General features: G+C 33.5%; 2 protein-coding genes across 2 annotated transcripts; one reads left to right on the top strand and one right to left on the bottom strand.

The window, feature by feature from the left end:
- On the bottom strand, positions 2,764 to 4,609 carry LOC104767213 (scarecrow-like protein 15). Its single transcript, XM_010491256.2, has one exon. It carries the CDS (start codon positions 4,512 to 4,514, stop codon positions 2,994 to 2,996), a length of 1,521 nt encoding a protein of 506 aa, XP_010489558.1. The 5' UTR covers positions 4,515 to 4,609; the 3' UTR covers positions 2,764 to 2,993.
- On the top strand, positions 11,113 to 13,997 carry LOC104767212 (vicilin-like seed storage protein At2g18540). The gene is made up of 4 exons (XM_019240573.1): positions 11,113 to 11,407; positions 11,608 to 11,867; positions 11,966 to 12,295; positions 12,381 to 13,997. Exons 1-4 carry the CDS (start codon positions 11,113 to 11,115, stop codon positions 13,800 to 13,802), a joined length of 2,307 nt encoding a protein of 768 aa, XP_019096118.1. The 3' UTR covers positions 13,803 to 13,997.

Genomic DNA, 15,915 nt, shown 5'->3' with positions numbered 1-15,915 from the left:
TCCTCTATAATTGTATATCTAAATATTTTTTTAGATTTCTCATCTTAAAACTTGTTAAATTTGGGTTTATTAATTTTTATGGGTATCTTAGGTATGAATGACAATTTTGAAATAAAGGTATATATGGACAAACTCTTTTTTAGTGATCCTTTATTTCCAATATCCCCATTAGAAATTTACTCCTTGAATGGTTGCTTAATAAGAAGTAACATGTTTAAAAGTGAGATTAGTAAAATAAAAAAATAATAGAAAAAGAGTTTCTTGAATCTTTTAATTTTGAAAACAAGAAATAGTATATGTTGTAAGATGAAGCGGTCCAACCAAATGCTGCATTTGTTGTTAAAAAAACTTCTTTTTGAGTAAATTTTACATTTTATTCAAAAAAATAACAAAAACGAGAAATATAAAGTATTGAGAAAGTAAAAAAAGATTTCTTGAAGCAGAACAATGTTCATTTGTAATTCATTTGGAAACTTGGACACTGACATTTTAGCAGACCCTTCAAGACATGAAGAACCATTTGAGTAGTTTTTTACAAACATTCAAATAAACACCTTTTTTTTTTGCAAACAATAAACTTCATTACTTAAAGCCTCAAGAGAAGAAAGTTAATACAATCAAAGGTTAAAGGAAAATAAAAAGATACAAAGAATGGTTACATGAGTTTTCCAAAGGGATAAAGTTTGGAGAATCTTTTGAGACCAAATCGACCATGAAGAAGGACTACAGGAATTTCCTTTATCAACTTGTGATCATAAATGCCATGCACAAGATATGCGACCAGGCTTTTAGAAGGGTGCTCCATGAGGGAGACAAGGATTAGGGTACTAGCCAACATGAGAAGGAGCATAAACAAAAAACCAAGGATCTTTAAACTTGTGGGCTCATAACTCTTGGCATTAGGTGAAGCTACATTTAGAAAACGTAAGTAATAGGTACAAAGCCGTAACATAGCAAGTGGATCCTCCCTCTTAAATAAACACCTACACAATGATATGTTCATAAGCATTTTTATCTAGGCCGATAGTAAGAGGAAGTGTTTGGTAAAAATCAACTCTCATAGGTTAAAAAATAATTGCTCAATGTACATTCATTCAAGCACTTTACCGAACACTTTTGATGCAAAAGTCCTAAATTTCTAGATTATGGATGATCACACCAATTTCAGCATTATAAAAACATATAAATAGTAGAACCTACAAATAATAAGTCTTTATTAAGAATCAAATCATAAAAATTTAATAACTAATCCCCCATTTAGAAACTTAAAATCTAAGTAGTAGACTACTTATACTTAAAAAAATAAAATAATAACAGAAATCATAGATGAAAAAAACATGATGTATACTAGCGCTAATGTATACCTCTTTTGATTAGTTATGTTAGGAAAATAACAAAGTTTTAAATTTTGGGTTTAGGGATTGTTTGGATGGCGAGTAGCCGAGTATGAACATAACAAAGGTTGTGATAGGTTTGAGAGTTATGTCACTAGAATGGGTACAGAGCAGTTAGGTTGGTTTTTCAGAACGGTGGTAATGTAACACTTTCTTTCGTCACTTATTTTACGAATTCCCTTGTGTTCATCGCCTATATACGGTTCCGGAGACTATCTCCGGCAAGTGGAACTACGCTTATATGGACGTTGTGCGTGTGATCAAATCCAGGCATACCAAAATTCAAAGTAAAAATTGGACGGTGGCAATCAGTAGGGGTGTCAATCGGGCTGGCTCGGCCTGGCCTGAAACCCGTAAAGCCCGCATATGTTTGAGCTCGGTCCGGCCTGGCCCGAAATATTTCCGAGCCTATATTTCAAAGCCTGAGCCCGACCCTTATAGGGCTTTTTGGACTTTTTTGGGCTTATCTTACCTATCAAAAATTCAAACTTATAAGCCTTAAAAAGTAGTGTTCGAAGGTGTACTATAAAACAAATCAATCAAAAATTTAATAACTCATCTATATTCACTACAACCAACTTAATTTAATAAAAAAAGTTTAAAACTAAATAAAATTTCGATACTTTAACCAAATAAACCAATATATAATTCATATAAAACATCATAGATAAAAATTATAAAAGTATTAAGTATGGCAATTAAGTAAATATGAAAACTAGGATTAGAGTTTACAACTTTATTTACAATAAATTATTAATCAAATATTGCAATCAAACAAAAATGTTAACAAAAACGTATAAATATAAAACTCTATTGTCCAAACGGGCTGAGCCCGAAAAGCCCGATTTTTCTGGACATATATATTTAACCCCAAGCCTGATGTTTTTCAGGGCCTGGTCGGGCCAGTCCGTGGGCTTTAGCCCTAATTGACATGCCTAGCAATCAGATTAGGAAACTAACATGTATATTATTTTGGACAAGGTGGCGTGAAAGTGACGCTATATGTGGGATCGTTCAATAAGTTTCTGAATATCTCTGGTGTTGTTGTTGCCTTGGTGGCTACACATTGCTTCAGCTACAAGCAAAATATGTGAGTGTTTCATAGTGCATGGGTTGAATGGTTCTTTATTATAATATCAAAATATAATCTTATTGAAGGCAATTAATAGAACGAACTCTTTGCACACGAATAATGAGAAGATCCATGTTACATGGAAACTAAATAATTAATCATCACATGATAGTTTCCAATTGGTCAACTACCGTGGCTCTCAATCTTAGCCACGATAATGTCTTTTATTCATTATTTCCAGATCATTTGAGTTAAGCCTTCTCGAAGAATAACTGGATAGTAGTAAATCATTATACATAAAGCAAAAACACTTTGATTCTCATTTTGAATTATTGATGGTACATCAAAGGTTACTAGCTCTTATATCAACTTAAACTCTGGCGGTCAATATTGTTAAACTTTCATCTGGTCATTGATGCCAATTTTTCGGTGAATGTTTTAGTAAATTCTCTAATGCTTACAACTTACAAGTAAGTATATAATAAAACCAAACCAAATCCAACTCAACTCAATCCCCGGTTGGTTTATTAAAACCGCCAAGCTGACGTGGCAATGAGAGGTCTTTCATGCCAGCAAAGGAATAACTCTCCTTGTCGTTTCGCCACGTGGAACCCTCTGACTTGCGCTTTCTCCACTAAACACTCAGCTTGGAAATCAACGAATTGGCTCAACGGAACCATCCTCATCCCCGCCGCGCAGAACGCTTCTTGCCACGTCATCATCTCCCCTCCTCTCTTATTCGCAGCCGTTTCGACCGCAGACGCGATTTTAGGTCGCAATACAAACGTTTCAATGATCTTCTTCACCAAATCACCACCACCACCTGCAACTGCGGCGTCGAGAGATTCAAACACCGTCGTGTAGAACTCTAAACCGCTAACGAACTCTCTCTGAAACGATCCAGCTCCTCCTGAGATTCCCGTCCAACAACCTTCGCTATCGACGAAGACGACGACCTCCGGTGAAACTCGCCGTAAATCATAAACGAAACCGGAGATTCCGTTTAAACGACGCAAGATCACCGGAGATATCAAAACGACGGTTCTCTCTCCGTCGACGAACCTAATCGATTTTAAAGATAACACCTCAAACGTACGCATCAGAACGAACTCGATTTGAAATTGGATCTCCAGATCCGCCGCGAACTGAGCTAAGTTCTCTTTAACGAGACGCGTCTCGACGGCGGAATCCTCCGTAACAACCGCCGTCACTCTTAAAAACCTGATCCCGCTGACCGATTTCTCGGCGATCTCTCTCATGAGCGACGCGTATTGAGCACCGAATCCGATTTCGAAATCAACGACGTGAGCGAACGGCGGCGAAGAAGAAGAAGAAGAAGATGATTGATGTTGTTGTTGCCGGGTTAAGGAATCGAGGATCGCTTGATTCGCCGTGAAATGAGAGAAGAGAGGGATCGGAGATACACCGGAGAACTCTTTGATTGCTCTGATCTTTTGAACGATATCGGACCATGAAGATAACCGGTTTTGATTCCGGTTTGTTCCGGTTATTAGAGAACCGAGAGCTTCCTTGAAGTAAAACGCTGCTCTCTCTAACGGCCTTCCCGTCGGAGACCTCAGACGTTGGTTGAGCCGTGACAATATCACCTGAGCGAGTTGTAACTCGTCCGAGTCAACATAATTCACAACTCGGATAAGATCTTCTACGAAATCGAGTCCTCCTCCACCTTCGTTGTTGAATCCGTAACCGTGACCTGCAGGAAACTCCGGGGGATGAAGCTGATCGGGAAAGATAGGAAGCAGTGGAGGATCGGCGGCGGTGGAGAAGTGAGGAGAAGATGGGAAATTAGGCTTGAGGTTATCGTCGTCTAAATCTAATTCTTTCATGATTGAATCCCAATCCATAGAACAACGCATCCCATGATCATCATCGTCTAACGGGAATTGATCGGAGACGAGGAGTGGTTTCTCCTCCGCGGTGGATGGGCTTGGGCTTGGGCTTCTACGGAGGTCAAGCACCGAAGTGGGTTCGTTAAAGCAAACGAGGTTTGAGTTACTGTTGGTGTCTGATGAAGCAGGGACTCTCATGTTTGAGGAAGGAGTCGTTTGTGAAAGTGGGAGGTTTTGAATTGTAATTGTTGTATTTTTATATCAGTGTAATGGTACTGTGGATATTTTTTAAATATTCTTTATTTATTTTTTTGCTTTTTTTTTTGTAAGTTGTATTGTATCACTCCTCTTATTAATTTTAAATTTTTAATCAAGAGATGTTCGACCTGCCTTCACTATGTTAATTTCTGATCAAAAAGACAAATTTTAAAAAGGGTAATGAAAAAGGGTTGTCAAAAAAGAAGGAAAAAAATAAAAAAAGTTGTGTACATATATATATATATATATATATATATATAATTCATGAAGCTAAATCAGGAAAATAAAAGAATAAAGTTTTTGTGTAACCATAATATTGTAAAACTATTTGACCAAAGAAAAACTACCTAGTTATGAAAATCATATTGTTCAGTGTAATAGATAGATTTACTATAAAGTTTAGATCGCTATGGCATATCTATCACACATGATAACTCTAGTTCGAACTTCGAACAAACAAACAAGTGTACATGTTGTTTTAGCACAATTGCACTACATGCAAATTCTTCACTTTTAATTTATATCAAACGCTTGAGGCCAAATTGGAGAGCAGTGCAAATTTTAGGAATCATTCTGGTATATAGTCTTACGCGTTACAGCACAATATCATAGTTGTTTCCCATAACTTTTCATCAGCCATCTAAACCAAACCACAGCACAATATCATAATTGTTTCCCATAACTTTTCATCAGCCGTCTGTCTAAACCAAGCCATTTTAAATGTGATCATATTTTTAAACTAATGCATTAGTCAAATGTTCTAATATTGCCAGTCTATGACTATGAGTATTTTTTCAATTGATCTTCATAATTTCCACGTTAGATTAAGAATTTGGAGAAGTTTATTAGATTAGGGATGTACTTATCATTGAGTTTACATGCACCGACAACCCTCTTATGTAACTAAATAAATTAAGTTTATCATATATTCATAACCAACTTTAATCAAGGCTAAACAGTTTCCCAACATTCTGAAAAGCGTAAAATTTGAAAATTTAAATTTTGTATATATACTCCCTCCATATCATAGTAATTTATTTTAACATTTGTACACCCCCTATCAATAAATTACTTATTTATATTTTTTTTGTAATAGAAACATGATTTACTATCTGTACTTTAACAAAATTCAGTTAATAGTAAAACAAAATGCAAAATATAAAATGATCATAAAAGACTTTAAATCAATAAATTTATCATAAAAAACTGAGAATCAAAAAAAGAAAATTCCTAAAACATCAATTATTTTGATACAAAGGAATATTGTTAACATATATTATTTAATTAAAATGAAATTTAAGGAAAACCTAGTCGTTTCCCTCTCCAAATAATAATATGGATGAAGTTCTTGATGCCTTTATATTATGATCTGAAAATCCTTGAAACTATTCCATAAGTGAGATTTTCACAAACTTTGTTTGTTGCTCAAAAGAGCACGCAAAATCTAGCATCTTATTTTCTTTTGATTATTATCTTTTTAATCAATCAAGCTGGTCCACATTAATTTTCCTTTGATTATTGTTTTTCTAAAACCATCTGTCCTACTCCTAACTAACTAAAACGGATAGCAAAATTTATATGAATCATTTCTTTGTATAAGAAACTCAGAAAGTACATCCCCCATTGGATGGATGTACACTTCATTTTGTTTTCCTTCTTTTTTCATTATCTTTCTCCATTATAAGTTCTTGAGTATGTTTTAGGTCATTCTTTGTATGTTATTAAAGCTTTAGTTATTTTTGTTTTTGGCACACCGAGTTTGTTTAGCAGAAAAAAAAAAAGAGTCAAATACTTAGGAAGTAAGGAAAACAAAGGAGATGGCCGATGATACACAACGCACATACGTTTCATTTAAAAGTAGAGAAAGCTTGAAGCTCACAAAAGCAATAAAGGTTGTTTTTTTTTCTTAGATTCTGATTTTATGTCATTCACACATATAAAAAAGATCGTTTTCGTTAAAATATAACGCAGAAAGGGAAAATTTCATAGAAAGATCGAGAAAGTTTTTTTAATTTTCAAGTTCATATATAGCGCTGTGCATATCTAAAAATAATGTCATTTAGATGGTTCAAAGTTCAAAATAGTGTCATTTAGATGGTGTTTGTTTAGCTTTCACGTAAAAAAGTAGGGTTTAAAACAGCAGACTACTTGACATTAATCAATCTGGTATCGAACCACAAATTATCATATGAACTCCTATAACGTTTATTTATTTCCTTAACTATTCGTGAATCTTGTCCACTTAGTTATACGTGATGACTCATGCATGTGTTACATAATTTTCGCTAGGTACATAAAAAAATATTTTGACTTGACTTCTAGTGTAACAAATCTTTTGAGTAAGTAAGTGGTTGCAAAGGGCAAGCAAAACATAAAAGTATAGTTGGGACTTGTGAGGAAGACCAATAATTTACATTTTTAATAGCTAACTACGTAACAATCGACACTATATGCAGAATAAATCGATTTAAAGAAAATTATTATAAGTAAAATTATTAATTTAGAACCAATATTTGTTTGTGTTAAACATAATCTGTAACTAAAGTTTTTTTATTTATTTATTCAAAGCTGCGTTTTTCGTGTAAAAAATATGTTTCACCTGTGAAATCTTTAAATATGTAAGAAAAATTATTGATAAAATGTTACTATTTATTACAACATTTCTTTTGTGTGGTTTAAAAATCAAATTCATATCTTTTATGTTTTATTTTATAATCATAACAATTTTGCATGTTTCTTATGTAACCATAACAACATATACTAAATTACTCGGTAGTTTAATTAATTAATTTTATTATATGTTAGTAACATTCGGATTCTAAACTAAATTTTCTGAACATAATCTAATTTATTGATTTAATATTTGTGATTAGGCTATTTAAATCTTTTGAGTTAGTCGGTTTGTTAATATTTTCTATAAATAACGGATTATTACCAAAAAAACCATTATGAAAAAATTAATGAAATTTCAAAATCAACGTATTCGTGTAAGAATACATTTCACCCGTGAATTATATGAACGTGGTAAAAAAATATTTATAAAATGTTAAAATTTATGGAAATATATATTTTTGTGTGCTTTAAAAATCAAATTTTTATATTTATGGTTAATCGAGTAACTATAACAATTTTTCATAATCTAAGTTTAATTATGATTTTTTTGGGTACTAAGTTAATTTATAATGATAAGGATTATTGTCTCATTCTTTTTTAATAACACATAGATTAATTTACAATTAAAACGTATATTCCTATTCGGTTATCAATATTTCTATTTTTTTAATGAATAATCACACTAAATGTTGAGATTAATTAGTTTACATACTTAGATATATAAATAATCACACATCATGATATCCTCTAATTTGTTGTCATTTTTATATTTATTTATGAATATATAAAAATAAATATTTATTGGGAATTAAGTTTCCTTTAATGAGTTGGAGATAATTCAGGGGTAATATATTTCTTTTTATAATCAATTATAATAACTATTGAAAGCTTGTTATTTAAATTATTATGGAAATAATACTAACATAAAAAATTATGTTCTTATATGATTTTGTTAATAAGTTATATGTTTAATAAGTTAATGTTCTTTATTTTTATTAACTTTATATGTTTTTATAGCCTTTTTAGAATATTTTAAAAATAATATAAATTTGACTTGTATATTTGTAAGTAAATTTTAATGAAATTCTGACTTAAAATATTATGTAATTATTTAATTAGTTTTAATATTTGATATTTAAATTTGTGTGAGAATGGATGATAAATCTAAGTATTATTCAGTTAATTGTTTTTAAAAAAAAACTATAATGGCATGTTAATGTAATTAAGCAGAAAATTTAAAGATTTTTTGCTAAATGTGTCTCGAGCTCTCTGGCGGGTCGGCGGCAACACATTAGTTTTTTTCAAGAAAGTGTTTCTCTATTAATATACACGGGATGATATCTAATTAATCTTTCAAAACCGAAATTAGAAAGTTTTATCGTCGAATATTTCCTATCAATCTATGACATATGTTCATAACTCAGTCATGATCAAAATTTACACCTTTATTTTAATCTATTAGCGGTGTTTACAAATGGCACAAAACTTAGTCACAATTTTAAAATGTTTTCTTGATCGAACACTAGAAAAATATGGAATATTAGAAATAAACAATGAACTTTAACTAGAAAAAGGAGGAAAAGAGGTAGAGTGGAGTATCTTCAATCTCTTACAATTTGGAAAAGTAACACAATGAGTAGTCACATTCATAACATGCTTTTTCTTAGACATGGGGGAATCCTTTTGGAAGGTTGGATATAGGGATGGGCGTTCGGTTTTTCGGTTTGATTTCGGTTCGGTTTTTTCGGTTTATGATTTTTTTGGTTTTATAAAAATTGAATCATATAGAAACCATATGTAATTCGGTTTGGTAACGGTTCGGTTTTCTCGGTTTATGGCTTTTTTGGTTTTATCAAAAATGAAACCATATAAAAACCATACGTATAACGGTTTGGTTTGGTTTCGGTTTGGTCTCGGTTTTTAACGGTTATTCCATAGTTAAAAAAATAGATAGTTGATGCATAACTAAAAAATAAGCATACAAAATTAAATCTAAACACAATTCAAAAAAATAGAATACAAATATAGTTTTGTAAACCCAAATACTTAATTGAGATTTAAACTTTTAAAAAGTAAAGGCTACTAAAAAAAACCAGAAAAAAAAAACCAAGAAAAAAACTTGGAGATCAATAACTATAAGCCCAATATAAATTTATAAATTGAAAAAACTAATTCTATCTAATTATCTTAAATTTTTTATAAAAAACCAAAAAAACCATTCGGTTTTACGGTTTTTAACCAGACCAAACCTAAACCAAATGGTTAGTTAAAATAAAAACCAAATGGATTTTTAGACTTAACCATAACCAAACCAAACCATTTATTTCGGTTTGGTTCAGTTCGGTTTTTTGGATTTCGGTTTTTTTGCCTACCCCTAATCGGATATGTTTGGTATTTTAGTCTTTGCTCTAGTGTCTCGATTAGGGATATTTATCTAAATGGGGCTTTGTTCCAAGAAAACTTTGAAATTGGGTATTTCTATCTATACTTCTGGATTTGGGCATTTTTTGTGAAGCTAAAATACAATTTTAACCTTCTAACTTCTTCTTTCTTTTCTTCTTCGTTCCCTTCTTCTTTCTCTTCCTCCGACGAAACCGTCGCCTCCTCCTCCAACAACAACCATGGCTCCTCACCTCATCTTCCATCAACATCATCTTCGTCAACTCCTTGCCTCCAAAATACAAAACCGTTCCACGGCTAACACCAACTCAGATCCCATTAATTTAATAAATTCAATTTAATTTTGTTTGAGTGAAGAAATCTAAACCCTAAGAGGATACTATCTTGTGAACCCAAAGGATCGAATCAAAAATAATTATCAAATTAGAAATTCCGATCAACTTCATCTCATTTACCTGGATTTTATCATTATCAGCTCATCACCATCTCGTTCACTCATCGACATCGCAGATCAATAAAAAAAAGATTTCTTTTCCTTTTTTGAGGAGAGTAAAACTGTCTTTTTATCCAACTATAAATGCTCATTTCTGCAATTAGGGACAGAAGTTTCTAATTCAATAAAAATCTAGAAAAAAATGCCTTGTTCTTCTGTAATTAATCCGTCTCGATTATATTACTTTTTACACCTTTTTCATTCGTTTAATCTACTCCCTTTCACTCACATTTCCAACATTATATATTATCAACAATTACCCTTTCACACCTTTATTCTTAACCAAATATAATCGTTCTCTTCTATTTATATTCTTCCAATAATGTGTTCCTCCCCACTTGTGCTAGCATGCTCTACTTGACTTAGATCGAATTTATGCTTAGGTCATGATTAGTGTTAGTTTCAAATAAACATGATCACTAATCTGCAGTGCCAAATTGTATAAGAACTTAATCAAAACAAAGAAAAAATGTAAGAGCCTGAGCAAACATTTTTTTCTCTTTCTTTATTTTATACACGCAAAATACGCAGTTTTCTAAATCCATAAACACACCTCATGCATGCAACTACATTTATTCAGACGAGGCCCTCGGAAGTTATCACTACAGTATATGGGAAATGTTTCACAATTATAACATAATGGGCTGGACGCCTGGACCTATATATTGCTTTTCATACTTATCTCATGGTTATGTTACCTCTATTACACATATCATTAGAGATATTGCCACTAGGATCTATAAAAATATTCAGAGTACAAACGATAACGACCTCTAAAAAAAAAGGAAAAAAAAAATTCCAATTTAATTTGCTTAAAAATGTAGTTACCAATCACATGCAACTATCTTTTCTCGACGAGGTTATAATATTTTTTCTCGACGATGGTCATTCATGAATATTAAGATTAGTATCAAGAAATAATTCACCACGTGTCAAGGTAGTGATACACGTGTTCACTTATTAAGACATGTGTCCAAACACGGACCCGTCTGTGATCGTTGATAAAAGAGATGAAAAATCTCATTTGAGTATATGCAACAAACAATGTCGAGATCTACGTTACTTCCACTCTCTGTTTTTGTCTATCTCATCACCTTCCTCTGCACACAGTCTTTTCCCGACCAAAATGGCCTCGTCTCGTCGTCGTTTTCTTCCCCACTTCTGGTCAAGAGAGACCAACGCACGCCAATCGTTACGACTGAGTTCGGAGAGATATCAGCCGTTCAGATCGGTGATGGATACCATCTTCAGTTCATAACATTGGAGCCAAACGCACTCTTGCTTCCTCTTCTTCTCCATTCCGACATGGTTTTATTCGTTCACACTGGTACGACTCAAGCTACTTATGTGTAACTTTGTTTCTCAAACTCTTGAGAGCTTCGCATGTATACTGAAACTGAACCAAATTCTTTGATACCCCCACAACTTATTTTATTTGATAGAAAAATTAAATAATTATAATGTAATTTAAAATTGATTGCTTATATCTAATTTGGTTGTAATCAAGATTGTATTATTTTTTATTAGGGAGTGGGACTTTAAATTGGGTGGAGGAGGAGAGCGAGAGGACGTTAGAACTAAGACGAGGAGATGTATACAGGCTACGTTCTGGTTCAGTATTTTACGTACACAGCGACTTCGAGAGAGACGAAGTTCAGGAGAAACTTACAGTTTACGCAATATTTGACGTGGGGAAGTGTTTAAACGATCTATGCCTTGGAGCCTACTCGAGTATTAGAGACCTTGTATTGGGTTTCGACGATAGTACTCTCCGGTCAGCTTTTGCGGTACGTTTCTGCTCGCTAGACTCATAAATGTACACATGACCTGATTCTATTTGTGGTTGTTGTTTCACTGATTTGTGTTTCTTTTTACGATATGGAAGGTTCATGGGGATGTTTTGAGGAAGATAAGAGGCGCTGCGAAACCTCCATTGATCATAAATGCTCTGCCGAAAAACAGAACACAAGGCTCGGAGGAGGATAAGTGGAAATCACGGCTTGTTAGGCTCTTTGTCGGAGTTGAAGACGTGGCTGATCATTTGGCGATGAAACCAATCGTTGATGCTAATAAGAAGAAAAGAAGAACGTTCAATGTTTTTGAGTCTGACCCAGACTTTGAGAACAACAACGGTCGGAGCATAGTGGTAGATGACAAGGATTTGGATGCTTTAAAGGGTTCACGATTTGGGGTTTTCATGGTCAATCTAACTGAGGTTAAGGCACTTACAACTAATACCATATTGCCTTGGTTTTGACATCTTGTCTTTTTTTGATGTGACTTAAAAATGAATTTTGTAGGGATCAATGATGGCACCTCACTGGAACCCTAGTGCTTGTGAGATATCGATTGTATTACAAGGGGAAGGCATGATTCGGGTGGTTAACCAACAGTCGTTGTCTTCTTGCAAGAACAATAGCAATAGCGAGAGATTCATGGTTGAGGAAGGAGATGTTTTTGTTGTGCCGAAGTTTCATCCTATGGCTCAGATGTCTTTTGAAAACAGTTCATTCGTATTCATGGGGTTTAGCACTTCAGTAAAGACGAACCACCCTCAGTTCTTAGTAGGGCAAAGCTCGGTTCTGAAAGTGCTGGACAGGGAAATACTTGCTGTGTCTTTCAACTTGAATAATGAGACAATTAAGGGATTGTTGGAAGCTCAAAAAGAAAGTGTGATATTGGATTGTGTGTCTTGTGCGGAGGGAGAGCTTGCAAAGCTTACCAGGGAGATTGAAGAGAGGGAGAGACGTGAAGAGGAAGAAATTGAGCGAAAAAGGAAAGAAGCAGAGGAAAGGAAAAGAGAAGAGGAAGAAAAGAGGAGGCGTGAAGAGGAAGAAGCTGAGCGTAGAAGGAAAGAAGAGGAAGCAAGGAGAAGAGAAGAAGAAAGGAAGAGGGAGGAAGAGAAGAGGAGACGTGAAGAGGAAGAAGCTGAGCGTAGAAGGAAAGAAGAAGAGGAAGCAAGGAGAAGAGAAGAAGAAAGAAAGAGAGAGGAGGAAGAAGCTAAAAGACGAGAGGAGGAGCGAAAGAAACGTGAGGAGGAAGCAGAAGAGGCAAGACAGAGAGAAGAAGAAAGGGAGAGAGAAGAAGAGAAAGCTAAGAGGCAAGAGGAAGAGAGGAGAAGACGTGAGGAAGAAGAAAAAGAGGCGAGGAAGAGAGAAGAAGAAAGGGAAAAAGAAGAGGAGATGGCAAAGAAACGAGAGGAAGAGAGGCAGCAGAGAGAAAGAGAGGAAGTGGAAAGGAAAAAACGTGAAGAAGAAGCGAGGAAAAGAGAAGAGGAGATGGCGAAGAGACGAGAGGAGCAAGAAAGGAAGCGACGCGAAGAAGAAGAGATGGCGAAAAGACGAGAGCAAGAGAGGCAGAGGAAAGAGAAAGAGGAGGTGGAGAGGAAGAGACGTGAAGAGGAGGCTATGAGGAGAGAAGAAGAAAGAAAGAAAGAAGAAGAAGCGGCCAGAAGAGCTGAGGAGGAACGAAGGAAAAGGGAAGAAGAGATGGGGAAAAGACGAGAGCAAGAGAGGCAGAGGAAAGAGAAAGAGGAGGTGGAGAGGAAGAGACGTGAAGAGGAGGCTATGAGGAGAGAAGAAGAAAGAAAGAAAGAAGAAGAAGCGGCTAGAAGAGCTGAGGAGGAACGAAGGAAAAGGGAAGAAGAAGAAGCAAAGCGGAGATGGCCGCCCCAGCCACAACCACCCTTCAGTACCGTGGGAAATATGGCGGGTGTGTCTTAAAGCATGGAAACTTTCGTTTTTATATTTTCTTGAGTGTTCGTTTTGGTAAATCTGGGCATATATATGTTTATGATATAAACTTTGATGTTTCTGACATGTGACAAAGGATGAGATTGTGACAAAGTGGGCTTTGAGTTGTATTGTGAGATGTTTGGTTGTACAAGCCGTCCTTAATATTATGAGACAATTCTCACATAGGTTAAGCTAAGAATGGTTTTTTCATTCTATTGAACTCGAAATGTTTTGTCGCTAATATACATCAAATTTCATCGATCGTAAACTTTTATTGCAAACATGTGTTGTTTCGTAACGTTGCTAGACCATTCAATATATATTTTTATCATGAGAGAAACCGTTTCTGGACTGATAAGGATTTATGAGAGTTTCATTATGTACTCACGTTTACTTATCTTTAGAAGGCTGATGCGTTTCATTTTTTTAATTTTAACTCGATCCGTTACGAATATCTTGTATTAGTTACTCTATACATTTCTAACTCTATAAGTGGGGAGTATATCCTAGCAAATTAAATCATCTCACTAAGAATTGACCCTATTTTTTTATGAAAGAAGTAAGAAAGATACGGTGTTAATATTCAGCTCTTGTCCTTTAGAGCAACTCCCAATTGCGGATGTCAAATGCCCCCCTCCCTAAATTCAAATATTGATAATTATTAGTGTATTTTTATAAGATTTTAGTTAAATAATTAGGCAAATCACATTTTGACCCCCCCCCCCTAAAATTATCAAATTTACATTACAAACTTATTAATTATACAAAAATTTATATAACAACCCTCCTAAAATTATAAATTTTATATTACAAACCTATCAATTAAAAAAATATATATATATATATATATATATATAATTAAGAGTGACACCGCTGAGCTTCTCATTGAAATAGGCCACCGGTTTACCACCTTGTGATAGGACAACCTCAATGCCAATGCCGGATGCGTCGCATTCCATCTCAAAGATCTTGTTGAAGTTAGGTAGGACAAAGAGAAGGGCTAGAATCAGACGCTTCTTAAAATCCTTGAAAGCTGGTACTTCTACCAAATGTTGTATCTTTCTATAACTTTAGATCTGTTTATATTTATGACCCTTTAAGATTTTCTCCTGGATTTTCTACTGGCAACTCCAACGAGAGTTGCTGAACAATAATTGTAATGAATAAAAAAAATATATTAGAAATGTAGGAAGTAGAAGATATAGGAGTTCCAAAAGTTCTCTTTAGACTATGTGTATTGATTAGTTTCTCACCAAGTTTCTCATTAGCAAAGGAATTAATAAAATATAAGAAAATAATTTTTTATTGTAAAAGTTTCTCAAAACTAAAAAGAAAGTTTCTCAAAGATTCCAAATGAGAATCAATCTCAGCTTTTATGAGAAATTCTCATAAATAAAAAATATTATACTATATTTTATTATTTTTTATTTTAAGTGAAAAATTTGTGAGAAACCTCGATATAATTGCTCTTATTGAAAGGATTATAAACTTTTTCGGCACATGTATTATTATTACCGGTCTAGTCTTATTAAAAAAACTAAAATATTGTTATATAATAAACTATTTTTATTTTTATTTTTATTTTTATTATTTTAACTGTTGTAGGTGATCTTAAAAAGCATTTTGTCACAATCTTGTCGTTTCATTTTACCGAATATTAAAATTTTACTGGTTATTCTTCCATTTTGACTGAATATTAACATTTTACTGAATCCATCTAGTTTTTGTAAAAAAGCAGTTTTTATCCTTTTTTTTCTACAAATATTATTTTCAGTAAAATGAAAGTTGAGGTGTATTATAAAGAATTTAGAACTATAGATTGTCCATGCATGACTTTGATTAAACGATATATGGTGGTTGAATGTGTTATAGTTGTAAAAGAAGTTATTAGATAAATACCATAATTTATATAAACATTTGACAAAACTAAGCAAAAACTAAGCAAAGCATAAGCAAAAAGAAAAATACATACGATGATAACAAATAAAAGCCAAAAATAAAAGTTGTGGGTTCATATTTAAGACAATAAATTTAACCAAGTAGTAACTTTTTATTTCTAAAACTTTTCTCCCCATCTCTCTAAACAAAAAGTTTAGACTTC

This window comes from Camelina sativa, chromosome 19 (assembly GCF_000633955.1).
Source record: "Camelina sativa cultivar DH55 chromosome 19, Cs, whole genome shotgun sequence".
NCBI classification, from domain to species: domain Eukaryota; kingdom Viridiplantae; phylum Streptophyta; class Magnoliopsida; order Brassicales; family Brassicaceae; genus Camelina; species Camelina sativa.
Note: the sequence above shows the minus strand (reverse complement) of the source record. Positions and strands in the feature narration are given on the sequence as shown.